General features: G+C 45.2%; 1 protein-coding gene across 2 annotated transcripts in view; it reads left to right on the top strand.

Annotated features, from left to right (window-relative positions):
• LOC136580946 (fibronectin type-III domain-containing protein 3A-like) overlaps positions 1-16,750 on the top strand; it is a 106,752-nt gene that overhangs the window by 39,053 nt on the left and 50,949 nt on the right. For both annotated transcript variants that reach the window (XM_066581885.1, XM_066581884.1), the window contains exon 2: positions 14,232-14,369. In XM_066581885.1, coding sequence (XP_066437982.1) covers positions 14,259-14,369 — 111 coding nt within the window. In that variant the 5' untranslated portion in view covers positions 14,232-14,258. The remainder of the gene's footprint in view (positions 1-14,231; positions 14,370-16,750) is intronic.

Here is a 16,750-nt window from a genome sequence, read left to right as displayed (position 1 = left end):
CTCCCGCTCCCCCCTGCTCATGGCCGCAACTCACCTCTCACCCGCGTCGGCAGTAGAATCTTTTCTCCCGATCAGGGAGATACTCGCTAAGGACAATGCTCGATCGAGTAATTGTCCTTAGCCAGTATGCTCGCTCATCTCTACTTCTAACTTTTTTTCTCTCTCTCTTGAAATGATTTTCTGTGGTAGGATACTTGTGCAGCGATTCATGTAAACACGCGGATACATTTCTTAGCGCCGGTCCCTCTGATGTAATATTTCTAATTGTGTAAAGCGTGACAAAAACACGAATCTCAAGGATAAGATCAGAAGAAAGATATGTCCTTAAAAATGCAACATAGTAAAAAAAAAAGTTATTGTCAGTGAATTTAAAAATGTGCCCTCCGTAAACATCTAGAAGATTGTCTTTTTTTTTTTTTTTTTTTTACTGTAATGCAGCTTTTGATATGTGAGCCTTCCTCCATAGGGCTCATAGGCTGAATCACTGCTCACAGCTTCCTGGTTCATGAATATAATGCCAGAATTACATAAGCACACAACTGTGACACATAACTGCTCGGCTATCTCTGGCAGCCCCATAGAAATGAGTGAAGGGGTAGTGAGCCCACGGGACCACCACTCTTCGTTCAGGGACACTCAAGACCCCTGTTCTCATGATCCGTGGAGGTCACAGTGGTTGGACCCTCAACAATCCAGCGCCTATCACCTATCCTGTGGTTGGGTGATAATTTTTTTTTTTTCTGTGGGGGTAGCCCCTTTTAATGCAATCCTCCAGTTTTGGGACAAAATCATGTCCCATGTCTGGAAGGTGGGAGGGTATTTTACCTGTACTTTATCTTCTTTTTTTTTAATTCCTTCGGTTATGGTTTTTAGATGGCCGCCGCTATCTTAGGACTACCAGAACATCCATAGTGTATTGGTAGTGTTAGGATGACTAATGCACTGCAGCTACTCTGTGATTGGGCAGCACTGCTCACATAATCAGCACTAGCCAATCACAGAGCAGTTCACAGTGTCTATTTAGAGTGTTAGAAAATGTTGGCAGCCATCGTGGCTGCCTAAAACTAAGCACCGAACCAGTGGAATAGAGGGGTCCGGAAGAGAAGATGAAATATAAGTAAGATGCCCCTCCATCCTCCAGGCCCAGGACAGAATTTTGTCCTAACACTGGACAGTCGTTTTTAATTTAAAGGGGCTGAGCTGCAATGTCGGCCACAGCTGAAATCATAGAATCATAGACCGGTAGAGTTGGAAGGGACCTCCAGGGTCATCGGGTCCAACCCCCTGCTCAATGCAGGATTCACTAAGTCATCCTAGACAGATGATGGAGAACTCCCCGCCTCCCGTGGTAAATAGAGTTCTGAAATTAGGCATTATTTGTAATCGGTGGCGACCACTTAAAGGGGTTTGCTGCCATTGGAGATGGTGGAGGGATGAGATGTATGGAAGATGAAAAAAAAAATCACGTACTCCCCTCCTGCTGCGCGTTGACACTGACTGCAGTAGTGAGGTAGGTTGTTTATCCATGTGACCACCACGGCCAATAGGAGACTGGCAGGTACGTCATCACTGACGTTCAATAAACCTTCTTCTACATCAGAAGCCCATGTGGGATGTCACCAGGCTGCCTGGTCGAGTGATGCCACCTGTCAGACGCCGTAGTGCTGGAATGCCGAAAAGGTGGTCGGGCGCTGCGGTGAGTATATTTCTTTTATATAGTATTGGGTATGGAGAACTCAAAACTATATAAAAAAACTTAAAAAAAAAACAAAAACACCTTTTAAAGGGTTTTTCCAGGACTAAACTATTAATGACCTACTGGATAGGTCATCAGTAGTTGATCGGCAGGGGTCTGCCACTTGGGTTCCCCATAAATCAACTGATTGAAGAGGCTGAGGTACTCTGTTAAGTGCTGTCGCCTCTTCTCAGGCATGTGACGTCACGTTCATTGGTCACATGGCCTAAGAGCTACTCAATCCAATTCAAGTGAATACGATTGAGCTGCTATTTGGTGTACAGCGTTGTGCCTGGTATGGACTGGAGTCACCACATCCCTCGCCTCAGCACTGCTGTCGCTTCAATCAACTGATCGGTAGGGAAACCAATCGTCGGCAGACCCCCACTGATTAACTGATGATGACCTAAGCTTGCTTCAGTACTTCAGTCCTGGAAACTCCTTTGATGAGTCCTACAAGTAATTCTTGGCCAAGGATGAACCCACCGAACTCAGTTCATGACAGTTGTTTGACTCGATCAGCGTCTGAGGACCAGGCCACCTCTGATCCTCTTCATTGGCGTCAAGCATCTGTTCTTCTTAGTTCTCCAGATGTCTTTGATTCGAGAATCTCATGACAGAAACTCTTAGTGTTCTGTAAACCACCCGGGTAGGTGCTGGGGCAGCAGATGCTTCTGTGACTTCTCTCGTTTTTCACAATGGTTTATTTTAGATGAAACAATTTGAATATATGAAGCTTTTTTTCCTGTCTTAACAAAGAAGGGATTTTCCCAGTTCCTCATCGCGTTGTATCTGGCAGCGTCACGTCCTGGAGAGGACAAATACCTGAATTCAAAGGTTGGACTCCGTGGGAAGAACAACCTAAGCTTCTGTGTCCGCACCGTTGGTGTTTGGAGGTCACATTTTCAGTTTTTTGGGTGGCCATAAACGTGCACTTTGTTTAGATTCCACAAAGCCCAAAATCGGCCGATTCACTGAAGTTGATGTAATATCTATGGGGCTTCTGTAGTTTGTCACAAATGAAGAAGCCGATAGCTTAGGATGGGTTATGTAACTTTTGGGTTGGGGATGGCGTAAAAATCCTTAATTCATGACGTAGGTTTATTGCAGATATTGTATTACAGTAAACGTAAGACATTTTCAGACTAATCGCTGTACGACGGCAACTCTAGTTCAACATTCATTGCTTGCAGGCCACAAGAGCAGTTTGAACTTTTGGCAGTTTCGGTAAATGAGGCCCAAGAAAACATCAAAGCAGAATATTTTATGGCTATTCCCTGTAGTAGAAAGCCCTCTATGGCTACCATTCCCCAAAATATGATGGGCCTATGATGTTCAGACAGACAACCAAACTGCTACAGCTTAGTATCTGCGAGTACTTGGTGACGTAAACAGTCATTGGTTACACGAGAGGAACGTGGAGGCGCGCTTTGGTGTTCCAACAGCATTCTCTGGGAATATGTAAAGTATTTTTGAAAAAAAAAAAAATCCTGGAAAGCCCCTTCATTATCCAGGAAGCCGATAACTATTGAAAGGGGAGCCTGTTACCAGCTAGGAGTTCCATACACTAAGTTCTGGTGCTTTTAGGGCCGGTTCCCAGGAGTTCGGGGAAATATCATTTATACTTGTCCGACTCCCCACAGTCAGATGTCATTAATTTTGTGACTTTTTACTTGTCAGGAGGGGGTGTGACTGCCCTGGTACAACATATAATGCAGGCCAGAAAATGGCATAAGGTAAACAAAAAATCTGCTCCAACTTGTATATGGCGTAGATTTCCATGTTGGCACACAGTTAGCCCAAGACGTGCGTAATGTATGAAGAGGCATGCGGCGGCGGAGATTATATTACAACCGGTGCTTGGAATGCCGGTCTTATTAAATTTCCCCCCCATTTGCGTCTTTTTATTTCTAGTTTATTTAAATAACACAGTATGCTAGGCTGAAAAAATATAAATGTCCATCCAGTTCAACCCGTCACCCCCCCCCCCCCCCCCCGCCTTCCATGTTGTTCAAGAGGAAGGAAAAAAACCTCCAATGAGGTAGAAGCCACTTTACCCCATTTTGGGGAGAACTTCATTCCCGGCTCCATAATGGCAGCCAGAATAATCCCTGGATCTGAAAAGTTCCTTCCTGACTCCAAATCCGGCAGTTGGAAGATCCCCGGATAGGAACCTTGTAATGGTTCATTCACCTATCAGTAGCACTGCAAGAGCATTAAAGGGGTTGTCCCGCGCCGAAACGGGTTTTTTTTTTTTCCAACCCCCCCCCCCCCGTTCGGCGCGAGACAACCCCGATGCAGGGACCTAAAGAAAAAACCGGACAGCGCTTACCTGAATCCCCGCGCTCCGGTGACTTCTTACTTACCGGCTAAAGATGGCCGCCGGCATCTTCTCCCTCCGTGGACCGCAGGGCTTCTGTGCGGTCCATTGCCGATTCCAGCCTCCTGATTGGCTGGAATCGGCACGTGACGGGGCGGAGCTACACAGAGCCCCATTGAGAAGATAAGAAGACCCAGACTGCGCAAGCGCGGCTAATTTGGCCATCAGACAGCGAAAATTAGTCGGCTCCATGGAAACGAGGACGCTAGCAACGGAGCAGGTAAGTGAAAAACTTTTTATAACTTCTGTATGGCTCATAATTAATGCACAATGTACATTACAAAGTGCATTAATATGGCCATACAGAAGTGTATAGACCCACTTGCTGCCGCGGGACAACCCCTTTAAGGGGTTGAACCAAGAACTGCAGTTACTCCTAGAATAAAGGGTATCTTTGATTGGTGGGGTCTCGCTGCTGAGGCCCCCGACGGTCCCTGTGTGAATGGAGTGGAGATGCACTTATGCATGTGTACTGCTGCTTCATTCACCTCACTGATGGTGCCGAGGACTCTGCCGTCTTCCGCACCATCACTGGAATGAATAGAGCGGTGGCACGCATGCACAACTTCTGCTCTATTCATGTGGGGACAGTTGGGACCCCCGTTCTCGGGGTCGGTGGGGGTTTCAGTCGTCGGGTCCTCATCAACTATCCTGTGGGTGGGAGAATAATTTTTAAATCTTCGTTTGACCCCCTTTAAGCAGTTATTGCCGGATACCCTGATAAATTACACAGGTGACATACAGGTGACATAGTCAGGTGGTGGTTCGGTAAAGGAGATCCATGCAACAAAAAATAAGTTTATTGACTCTTTTAATCTGTTGGGGAAAAAGGAGATAAATTGTACGTCTGCACAGGCAACTAGCAGAATTTTTAAAGCCGCTACTTTGTAAATGCCGCTCAAAAGTAGACCTCCCACACCCAAGCTAAGATAGGCACAAGGGTCGCTTCTCCCAGGTTGGGAATCGGGTAATGTGCCTCCCTCCTACACACCCTCTGTTCCCTTTCCCACTTTGTTACATAGTTTTTGCATTTGCTGACCTGTGCATTACTAATGATGTAAGGTCGAAGACCAAATAAAAACTTTGTTTAAAAAAAATAATAATTAAAAAATAGACCTATACATTTCTTATATACATTTCTTATATACATTTCTATTGTAAAATGTTTTTTACTGTTCAATAATTTTTATTGTAAAATGTTGAGAGTTAACATAACATAGGCATGTAAACAAGCTGTTCATCAACATTGCATTTAAAGGTAAACTGTTGATAACAAAATGCACTTGAATACAAAGCGTATTAACTGAATAACATTTCAAGATGTCTTAATTGTGGAGGGTAGGAGGAGGGGGGGGGGAGGGGAGGATTGATTGGGAAGGTGGGAGAGGGAGGAGGAGGGAGAGGGATCTGTTCGCATAATACATTAATTGGATCCAACTTAGTACTACAGTGACTATTTTTCACTTTAATTTTAGAACAGATTGAGTTGTCAAGAACTTCTTCTTCTAGGGGTCTAGTCTAATGTTGGCCTGGTCTAATTGGAAGTGCTTTATCCATGGGGTCCATTCTTCTTTAAATCTGGTGACTCTATCTTGTCTGAATGCAAAGATTTTTTCCATTGCTATATGTTCGGAAATTTGATGAGTTATGTCTGATAAAGAAAGGGAGTTTGAAGACTTCCAGTTTCTAGTTATCAGTAATTTTATGGTTAGTAGACCGTGAGCTACCATCTTTCTAAATTTTTGAGGAATGTTCTCTATGCCCAATAGCAATATTGCTAACTCCGGAGACGGGGGAACCTGCTCTCCAGTTATATTTTTTATAAGGATGAAAAATTCAAGCCACACAGAGTTGATGATAGGGCAACCCCAGAATATGTGGAGAAGGGAACCTCTTTTCCCACAACCCCGCCAACATCTATCCGAAGTTCCCGGGAAGAAGTCTGCTAGTCTCACTGGGGATCTATACCAGCGGGTTAATGTCTTGTAATGGACCTCTACCAGGGAGGCGCAGGCCGATGCTTGGTTTGCCCATTTATATGCTGTAATCCATTTAGTAGTTGAGTGGGGTTCTCCCAGTTCTTTTTCCCAGTTGAGAATATGTGCCTTTTTCTGAGAGTTTTGTATGGGTTTGCCTTCGTTACATATAAGTTCGTAAATGTCCTTCAGAGGGAGTCTGCAGGGTGAGGGATAGAAAAGATGTTTAGCTAGTGGGGAGGGCAAGGAGGTTTTCCTTGTTGTAGTTTGCCATTTACTTTTAATTTGGGAATATATAAGGAAATCACCACTTGAGAGATCATATTCCTCTTGAAGAGTGTTGAAAGGTTTTATTTTGCTTCCTAGCGCCAGGTCGGAGATCAGCTTAATTCCTTTGTTTCTCCAATTTTTTGTGTTAAGATTTTTTATTTGGAACTCAAACGTCTCTATTGGGAGGGGGATCTCCGTTCTAGGAGAGAAGTTTTTCGTGATACGAAGGATGTGTTTCCATGTGTGAATAGCGTTTTGGACTATTGGATTTTTTGCAGGGTCAGAATCTGCATTAATGCTTGAGGCTAGTAGGAGGTTCCCAAGGGATTTATTGCCCAGAGAGCTTTGCTCAATTGTGGGCCAGCTTACTTCTTTGGAGGGGACCCCCCAAGGTCTTAGTTGGGCTATAATGTTAGCTTCATAATAGGCAGTTAGGTTGGGCACCCCTAGACCTCCCAGCCTTCTGGGCTTGTACATTATGGCCGCTGCAACTCTAGGTCTTTTGTTGTTCCATATGAATGTCATTAGTTGTTTTTGTAAGGTTTTTAGTATTTTGGGGTTGCATTTAAGGGCCAGTGTTCTGAAAATGTATAAAATTTTTGGAAGGACCATCATCTTGTAAATAACTATCCTACCTAGCCAGGAAAGTTCCGTCTTGTTGAAGTTATTTAAATCCCCTTGGATACTATCTGTCAGCAGGGAGAGATTATGGTCCATAAGATTGTTTAGTGGTAGATTAATAGTAGTGCCCAGATATTGGATACCGGCAGGGTCCCAGTCAAATGGGAATTCTTTTTTTATCAATTCTGTAAGATCGGGTTGTAAGTTAACTGGTAAGATTTTAGATTTGGATGGGTTGACTTTATAAAAAGAGATCGTTCCAAATTGGGTCAAGAGGTTCGAGGCTATTCTGAGTGAACTTAGAGGGGAAGAGAGCATAAGTACTATATCATCTGCGAATAAGCCGATTTTATGCTGTCTGTTTGCCAAGGGTATACCCCTGATTTCAGTGTGGATTCGTATTGCTTCAGCTAATGGTTCCATTGTGAGTATAAATAACGAAGGTGACATAGGGCACCCCTGCCTGGTCCCGTTGGTGATTTCAAAAGATTTGGAGATAACTCCGTTGGTGAGGACTCTTGCTGAGGGTGACCTGTACAAGGCTTGGATGGCTTGCATGATATTTCCCTTAAATCCCATTTTATCGAGTACTGAAAAGGCGTAGCCCCAATGGATTCTGTCAAATGCCTTCTCCGCGTCCAGAGTTAGGAGCAGAGAAGGCATTCGGGAGCTCTCGGCCCCATTCACAACCCCCAACAAGCGTCTTGTTGCGTCTGATGCCTGTCTGCCCTTTACAAAGCCGGTTTGGTCGCTGTGAACTAGATCCGGAATCACCTCTAGTAATCTTAAGGAAAGTATTTTTGCAAAAATTTTAGTATCATTGTTTAACAGTGAGATGGGTCTGAAGTTTGCGGGGGAAGAGGGTTCCTTGCCTGGTTTGGGGATCGTGACTATGTTCGCCTGAAGCATTTCAGGCGGTAGTGAACCTTCTTTCATGGCTTTATTGAATAGATTTTTCATATGTGGGATTAGGGTGTCTTTGTAATTTTTATAATATTCATACGAAAAACCATCGGGGCCTGGTGCTTTATCTTTTTTAGTTTTGTTGATGATTTGAAGTATTTCTTGAGATGAGATGGGGGAGTTCAGTTTATCTATCTGTATCTCTGACAGTTTAGGGAGCTGTAAGGAGGATAGAAAGCCGTTTATGGCTGTTTCTGTAGGTTGGACTACTGATGGGTCATTCTTGAGATTATATAGTGCCTCGTAGAATTTCCTGAATTCCTCGGCTATGTCTATTGGGTTGGTTATTTTATTTTTTGTTAGAGGGTCAATTATGAAGGGTATCTTTGCTTTAATTCTTTTTTGTTTAACTTTGTTGGCCATCCATTTAGTTCCTTTGTTGTTGTCAGAGTAATAAGTTGATTTTATAGATTTTAGATTTTTTTCGTGTTCATCAATCATAATGTTACGAAATTTTAGTCTAGTAGTTCTGAGTCCATTGGAAATGGATGGCGAGGGATTGGATCTCATAGCTTTCTCGAGTATTTTTAGTTCCTCTAGTGTTTTATTGAGTAGGCCCATTTTTTCTCTTTTATAGATAGAGCCCTGTTGTATCATCGTTCCTCTCACCACCGGTTTGTGGGCGTTCCAAAGGGTGAATCGAGATGTTTCTGGGGTATCATTAATGTGAAAGTATTCTATTAATGTATCATTAATTTTCTTTTGGTATTTCGGGAGCTTCATAAGGAAGGTATTGTTCCTCCAGTTGTTGAAGTGTGGTGCTTTGGGGCCTAGTTTTAGTTTTAATGTGGTCGGGGCATGGTCAGACCATGAAGTGACCCCTATTTTTGCTTCTTGTGTTCTACTAAGGATTTGGAAGTCAACCAGAAACATGTCGATTCGTGAGAATGACCTGTGTCTAAATGAGTAGAAGGTGTATTCCCTGGAATTAACATTCAGGGCCCTAAATGCATCAAAAAGTTCGTTGTTATGTAACCAAGAGGTCAGGTTTGATCCCTTGTTTCTTTTTATGTTGCTGGAGTCTAAGGTTTCGTCTGCAATAGCATTGAAATCCCCACATATAATTAATGAGCCCTGTTGCACCTTCTTTACTTTCCTCGTCACTCTGTTCAAGAATTTAAGTTGCCGAGAATTCGGGACATAGATATTGACCAGGGTGACAAGGAGATCATCGAGTTTACAAATTAGAATTAAAAATCTACCATCTGCATCTTCTATTGCTTCTACCAGTTGGAAGTTGACCGTTTCTTTAACTGCAATCAGGACTCCTGATTTTTTTTTGGGAGAGTTGGCCATGAAGAGTCTTGAGAATTTGGGATGAGTCATCTTTGGAGTATTCTGGCTGGGTAGGTGGGTTTCTTGGGCACAAAATATGTCTGCCTCCGACGAGATAGCCTCCTTCCACATAGTAGATCTCTTGTAGGGAGAGTTCAGTCCCTTAACATTGAGGGAAACTAGTTTTAGATCCATGTATGGTCCCTTGATGAGAGTGCTTGCACTGACTGTCCTTGTTTATAGGTTAGTGAGGAGCCGACTTCTTTTTGTGGTTCGGTTGGTGGAAGTGTTAGTCCATGTTTTTGCGAATGTAATCCACTTGGGGGTAGGAGAGAGGGAGTAGGGGGTGGGATGATAACAGTTGCGATCTTCATACTCAAGGTAAGGAACTTTACCTGAGCTGTAATTTGACCGTTGATAACGAATTAACAGAAAAGGACCTTTCCAACGATTGGGTTTGAGTCTCTGGAGTAAGGTCTTGGTTGGGGTTCTTTGTAAATCAGCCGGTGTTCTGAGCATTATTCTTTTAGCACGAGATCTGGATAAAGATCGTTTGTATCTTGGTTGGGGAGGCTTAGCGATTAGGGGCGCCTCCCTTGTTGTTTCTGTTTGGTTGTTTCCGTGACCAGTCCTTGGGGATGTGGTTTGGATTATAGGCTTTAGATAGTGGGATGTTCCATTTTTGTAGGATCTTGAAGCCTTCCTCTTGAGTGTTTATGGTGGTGATGTTTCCGTCTCTATTGATGAAGAGTTTGGTGGGGAAACCCCACCTATAATGAATATTGTTCTCTCTCAGAGACATTGTTATGGGGGAGAGTTTTCTGCGCGCAGCCATAGTTATCTGAGAAAAATCGGAGTACAACTTGATATTTTCGAATGGTGGAGGGAGGTCTCTCAGGCCCCTGGCCGCTCTCATCAGATTTTCTTTTATGTGGTAAAAGTGTACTCTTGCTATAACGTCTCTGGGAGCACTTTCGGGTACACCTTTTGGTTTAGAGAGTCTATGTATTCTGTCTAGTATGCAGTCATTGGTTGTTGAGTCTGGTAGGAGGGCTCTTATGAGGTCTTGGGCGTATTTATTCAGTTGATCGGGTTTGACTGTTTCGGGGATTCCTCTGAATTTTAAATTGTTGCGGCGGTTGCGGTCTTCCATGTCCGCCATTTTGTTTTTTAGGGATTCGAATTCTTCTTCAAGTTTATAGTGGGCATCAATGAGTTCATTGTGAGAGCTAGTGATCTCTCCTGTTTTATTTTCTAGATGGTCTACTCTTTCCTCCAGTTCTTCAATAGAATTATTAATCTTTTTATTCATTTGGGATATGTCTTTTTTAATTGAACCCTTTAGGGCTATGATCATATCCCGGATGAAGAATTCGGAGGCTGTTTGGTTGGAACATTGAATATTGAATAGGGGATCTGTAGTGTCCTCTTCCTCCAGCCACTCTGTTTCATTAGAGGCCGGGGGGGGAGAGGTATTCTCTCTTCTGGGGCGTCTTTTTTCAGGGCTTCCTTTGGGGGAGCTTATACTTCTTTTTTCGGAGTTGCATATATTCTGTGTTAGGGAAGATGGTGGCCCCCCCTCAGCCCCCCCTCTCTCCCCTGGAGCGCTCCTGTCACACTTCGTCTCCCTCCCTTTCATCTGCTCTCTTGTAGGGGAGGGGGAACATGAGTGAGGAGATTTAGAGGTTCTAGATCGGGCAGGCAGCTGCTGCCGGGAGTTGAGTGAGTTTTGCTTAGATATATTCAGTGTTGAGGAAGCTGGTGGCTCCCCCTCAGCCCCCCCTCTCTCTCCTGCAGCTCTCCTGTCACAGTCCGTTTCTCCCCCCCCTGTCTGCTCTGTTGTAAAGCTGGGGGAACGTGAGTGAGAGGCTCCAGAGCCGGCAGACAGTTGTTGCTGGGTGTTAGGTGACTTTTTCTTAGTTATATTCTGTGTTGGGAGAGCTGGTGGCCCCCCCTCAGCCCCCCCTCTCTCTCCTGCAGCTCTCCTGTTACAGTCCGTTTCTCCCCCCCCTGTCTGCTCTGTTGTAAAGCTGGGGGAACGTGAGTGAGGAGATGCAGAGCCGGCAGACAGTTGTTGCTGGGTGTTAGGTGACTTTTTCTTAGTTATATTCTGTGCTGGGAGAGCTGGTGGCCCCCATTCAGCCCCCCCTCTCTCTCCTGTAGCACTCCGGTCACACTCCGTCCCCCTCCCCTCTGTCTGCTCTGTTGTAGGGCTGGGGGAACGTGAGTGAGGAGATGCAGAGGCTCCGGAGCGGGAAGACAGCTGCTGCTGGATGTTAGGTAAGTTTTGCTTACCGTTGTTTCCCTCTGGGAGTTCCGTCGGGGTTGCCGCTGCAGTCACTTGTTCTCCCCTCTCCCTGCGTGCAGGCATCGCCATCTTGTTTGTCTTTTCCTCCGGACTGCACGCTGGGTAAAAGTCTGTCAGGCGCTTTGGTCCGGACTTCACCACTCTTCTCCTGGACATTGTCAGCTTCAGGAAAGCTTCCCCTGTCAGTTGGAGTGAAAATTAGCAGTCTCTGCTTGCTTTGTGTTGCTTATGGCTGATTTTAGTGACAGAGCTGTTCAGAACATGTCTGCCATCGGCTCCGTCCAGGCCACGCCCTTGTAAAATGTTTTTTGAAAACCGACCCCCTTTACAGCAGAACCTCATCTATACCCTGAAGACCCCCTTTAAGGGGTTTCGTCCCTTTAAACAACCCTAGCAGCGTTGCATCATCTCCTGGCAGCCAGAGGAAGTGATGCGGGTATGTGAGGCAATGCTGGCACGGACTGGAGCGCGGTCTGACGCCATCAGCCTTTACAACTTAAAGGAAGTTGGCACACTTAATCTAATCACAGATCAATCATGTAGAAATTCCGTTGGCCGTCACCAGAACATTTCTTGCTTCTCCGTCGCCCGGCTCCGGGGCTCGAGGGATTTTTTTTCTTGCTGTGTGACTTCCTGTTGCCTTCTGTGATTATTACCTTTATCCTACATATTTCATGTCCTAGACAGTTGGGCATTGTTCGTTTTCACCGCACTTGGATGTAAGACGGAGTTGCTGCGCCTGTTGGGTCCCTCACTAAGCTCCGACTCCGGGGAAACCTCTGAAACCCCATGTTATAAATGCTAGCCTTCAGCACACGGGGAAGGAAGTGCATGTTATATTACTGACAGGCGGTATATGCAGGTCAGTAAGTGTCAGCGTGTGGGAACCACAGTGGTCCCTACATGGGAGATGGCTGAACCGGCGTAATAAATCTCGCGGCGGAGCACAGTGGTCCCTACATCGGAGATGGCTGAACCGGCGTAATAAATCTCGCGGCGGAGCACAGTGGTCCCTACATCGGAGATGGCTGAACCGGCGTAATAAATCTCGCGGCGGAGCACAGTGGTCTTTTGTTTCATTTCTGTGGAAAAAAAAAAATCTAGCAGATAAACGTAATATGGCATGACAGATTTCCTGTATCCTGTTATCTCATTCTCTTTGTGACAATGCTCAGTGTCTTTTGGGTTAATCCTCTTAAGTAGAGAATGTGAGTATATGTGTGGATTTATTACGCTTCTTTATATCCATTTAACTGTATGGAGTCTGGATGGAGCTAACCTTAACTTGTCACTTTCAGTGGCTCTAGTTGTGTTAAAGGGGTGATCCAACAAGTTTTTGACTTGTCGTCCATCCAGAAAATAGTTCAGTATCTGATTATGGGGGTTCGAGCACCAAGACCCACACGAGAACGGGGATCAGTGGAATTAATGTTGTGGTCACCAGGCGTTCCTGGACCCACGGGTCCCTATTCTGGTGATCACTGGAGGTCCCAGCAGTTGGAACCCCACCGATCAGATACTTTTCACCTATCCTGAGGATGGGTTATAATTTTATGTAGATATATATGTATAGATGTTATAATGTGAATGGTGTGTGAGATTTAAGTACATTAGATTTATACCGTATTTAGGATTTCTCTCACCCCCATGGGGGGTATATGTCTCTCTCGACCTCGGGTCCTCTACCAGAGGCCTGGGAGTTTGGGGGCTCTGCTCGGGATCTTGTTGGCTCTTAGTATTACTGGATAGTGTGCTCGGATGGTCCTGGTTTGTTGCAGCCATTCCCCCAGTTTAGGAGTCACAACCCCAAGTGCTCCTACCACCATCGAGACCACTTTGGCCCTTAATTGCTACAACCTCTTTAGTTCTTCTTTCAGGCCCTGGTACTACTTCCAGCTGATATTGCTATCGCTTGGTATCACTACATCTATTACCATGGCTGTCTTCTGGGGTTTGTTAATTATCGCTATGTATATATGGATGGATGAGCACCTTGATGGTTCGTAGGCTGGATATGAGGCTGCAGAGCGTGGGAAGCCTGACAAGAAGGGAAGCGCACTCCCTCCTTCCCCACAATTTAAGAGAGTATTAAAGTGACTCTCTGGTCCCGGACAAACAAAGATGGCCACACCAGCGTCTCTGACGTTTTAAAGCACACTGTTCATTAGTATGCATCACTAGTCTAAAGGCCCATTTACACGCAACGATAATCGCTCAACATTCATTCAAATGATGGCATGTGAGCGATAATCATTGCACGTAAACGGTGCCATCGGTCACTCTTCGGCGTGCACGGTGTGCTTCAGATAGACAAGCGGTTTGGCCATCTTTGTTTGCACAGGTCTGGAGGTTTGCTTTTAAGGGGGTATGGGCTCTCGATAGGCCATCAGTAGTTGGACCAGGTCCGCCACTCGGGACCCCCGTCCATTAGCTGATCGTCCGGCTCGTTGTGCAGTGCAGCAGCCCGGACGTGGTCATCAGCGGAAAGGGGAGGAAGTAGAAGATTCTGCATCAGTCCCATTGACATTAATGGTAGCCCTACACTACTGCTCCACGTCCTGCCCAGAACAGGATGCCAGTAACGGGCGCAGACTTGATAATGTCTTTTGTATCTTTGTAAATATTTGATAAATTGTCAATAAAATGGAAATAAAAGCAGAAATGAATAAAAACACTGCTAACTAATTTGTGTTTTGTGTCCAGGTGGTGGATGTGAACATCTGTCGATGAATGATCATTTCAGCCATGATGGCCGACCAGCCTCCTCCATTGGAAGCGACGCCCTTAATGAATGAAGTTTCACTTGTACCTCACATGGTGAATGGCGATAGCACCCAGCAGGTAGATCAGACTCGTAGAGTTTTGTAAGCTTTTGGTGGGTTACTTGCACTTGTAGTATTCTAGTAAATGGGGACCTGAACTTGTTGAATGAAGGGGGTTTACAGATGATGAAGCCTTTTTTAAGTTTTCCAAAGGCCGTATTTAGTAAGATTATAGTTTAAAGTAGTCAAAAGTATAGCTTTACCGAGGCCGATGAAAACATGACCATGAATGACCGCTCATATAAAGTGATCCTTATGGAGAATCGTATAGATCTGCTTGGTTTACAGCCAATTAATGAGTGTCACTCCGGGTGGAAACGAAGGCTGTGCTCAGACAGCGGAATCTGCCTTGGGAAAGAACCAAACCTGGAGCCGCTTCATAATCCATGGTGTAAAAAGTCAGAATTTCAAACCCCAGACTTGCATGTCTGCCATGGATTATTATGGCGAATACGCGTTGGATAAATTCCATGTGGATCTGCCGCTCTTATCACTGTGTGAACAGGCCAGAGTATTTCAGATTTGGGCTACAGTTAGATGAACAGTTGGATGAGTCAAAATTGAACTAAATGACCCAACTGACCCAAATGGCCCGAGGTTCATTGGTGAAGAAAGAAACCTCATTTCTCACCCGGTTATTTTTACCAGCAGTCCACCGGAACACGTTGCATTGTTGTAGCTGAGGTCGGCCCGGTGCCTTATGAAGTGGTATCACTTCCTTCCACTTGACTAATCAGTGGCATTCTGTTTTGCTCATAGTCACTGAAGCGCGATGGGCCGCAGCTTTCACAAGTACTCCGTGGTTTCAGTTTAGAATTATTCTTTGAAATTTGACGTATGATCATATAGAAGAGTAAGAAACCCGTCCCGGCAGTCATGTAGTGTACCCATCGGAATCATGTCTGCCAGCTTATATAGATCAGTATCTACAGCTGAGGGATGGACACTTAGATGTTAGGGGCAAGCATGTTAACTCTACCCAGTTTAGCAGGAGTCACAGTATTTTTAGCCTCCCTCACCCGGTGATATATAGTTACCGGTATCGGCTGCTTGCTGGGCAGGCGGCTGCTTGCTGGTAGACTATTGGATGAGTCTGATATGTCAGGACACAGTGCAACGGCTCTGAAGCTGAACAACAGCTGAAAGCGAAGAGGTTAAGTGCGTAGTCTGGTGTGGGGTCGGGACCATTTGGATCTTTTTCTATTGAACAACAGGGGTCTGCCGCTCAGGATTCCAACCCAATTAACTGATTCCCAGGCCCGCTCTTACTATGGACAGCACAGGAAGAAGATCGTGCTGACCGTAGTGCAGGGTCCCAGGTTGGTATTGCAGGTGCAGCTCCCATTGAGTTCAATGCAAGCTGTGCCTACAGTACCAAACTGGCTCCTGCGATGTTGAGAGCACTATCTGTTTCCGCTGCTGACCACATTGACAGTGGGCCATGCAAACCGCTTATTGGTGGAGATCCCGACCGGAGGACCCCTGACAATCATCTATTAATGAGCTGTCCTAAGGCCAGGTCATCAATAGAAAAATCCAAAAAGTTCCAGACAACCCTTTTTTAATATTAGGGGTCTAAATATTTTTAGCCATACCCTTTTTATATAAGCTACTCCCCTTTTAAAAGGCCCGTAAAGGGCGCTCTTAGGGCTTATTTACACGTCCGTATATGGGCTGGGTTTTCACGCCCGGCCGATATACAATGTCCCTTTCTGCGGGCGAGGAGGCGATCTGGGAGCAGTGCAATGAGCTCCAGCCCCCTCTCCGGCTTTTGCCACTATTTGCAATGGGACAGGGCGGAACTTTGGTCCGCCCCCATCCATCTCATTGTAAACAGCGAAGAGGGGGCAGGAGCTCAGTGCACTGCGCCCGGCCCAGCCTGCCGCCTCCTCCTGCAGAAAGGGACACCGTATATTGGCCGGGCATAAAAACCCAACTGATATACGGACGTGTTAATAAGCCCTTAAGCTGTAGGTGTCGGTCAAACCATTTTAGAATAGAAACATTTGATTCAGCTCAAGGACCTAAAAAGTAAAAAGCTTTATGAATATGTGACTATGACAAAAACAACTTGGTGAGCTGGACTTTGTTTGCCAAATCATTCCCGAAATCATTCTCTCTCTTTTTATAATATGTGATGGTCACAGCTCACCACCTCCACCAACCTGCATAATGACCTCTGGCACAGGTCACGGAGCATGCCCAGAACACACTCCCATAGAAGTCAATGAATCCTCTCCAGACTCCAGGTTTCTATGGTCCATGTGGTTTCTGTAAAACATAGCTGTTAAGATTAGCTCAAGCAAGATTCCCCCCTCCCCCCCCAGAGTCCTATACAGAAAATAGAATAAAAAAATCTACAATTGGAAAATAAAAACTGATTAGAAGAAAATGTTGTTT

This window comes from Eleutherodactylus coqui, chromosome 10, assembly GCF_035609145.1.
Source record: "Eleutherodactylus coqui strain aEleCoq1 chromosome 10, aEleCoq1.hap1, whole genome shotgun sequence".
NCBI lineage: Eukaryota > Metazoa > Chordata > Amphibia > Anura > Eleutherodactylidae > Eleutherodactylus > Eleutherodactylus coqui.
The sequence above is the reverse complement of the archived record's forward strand: the minus strand, read 5'-3'. Positions and strand labels throughout refer to the sequence as shown.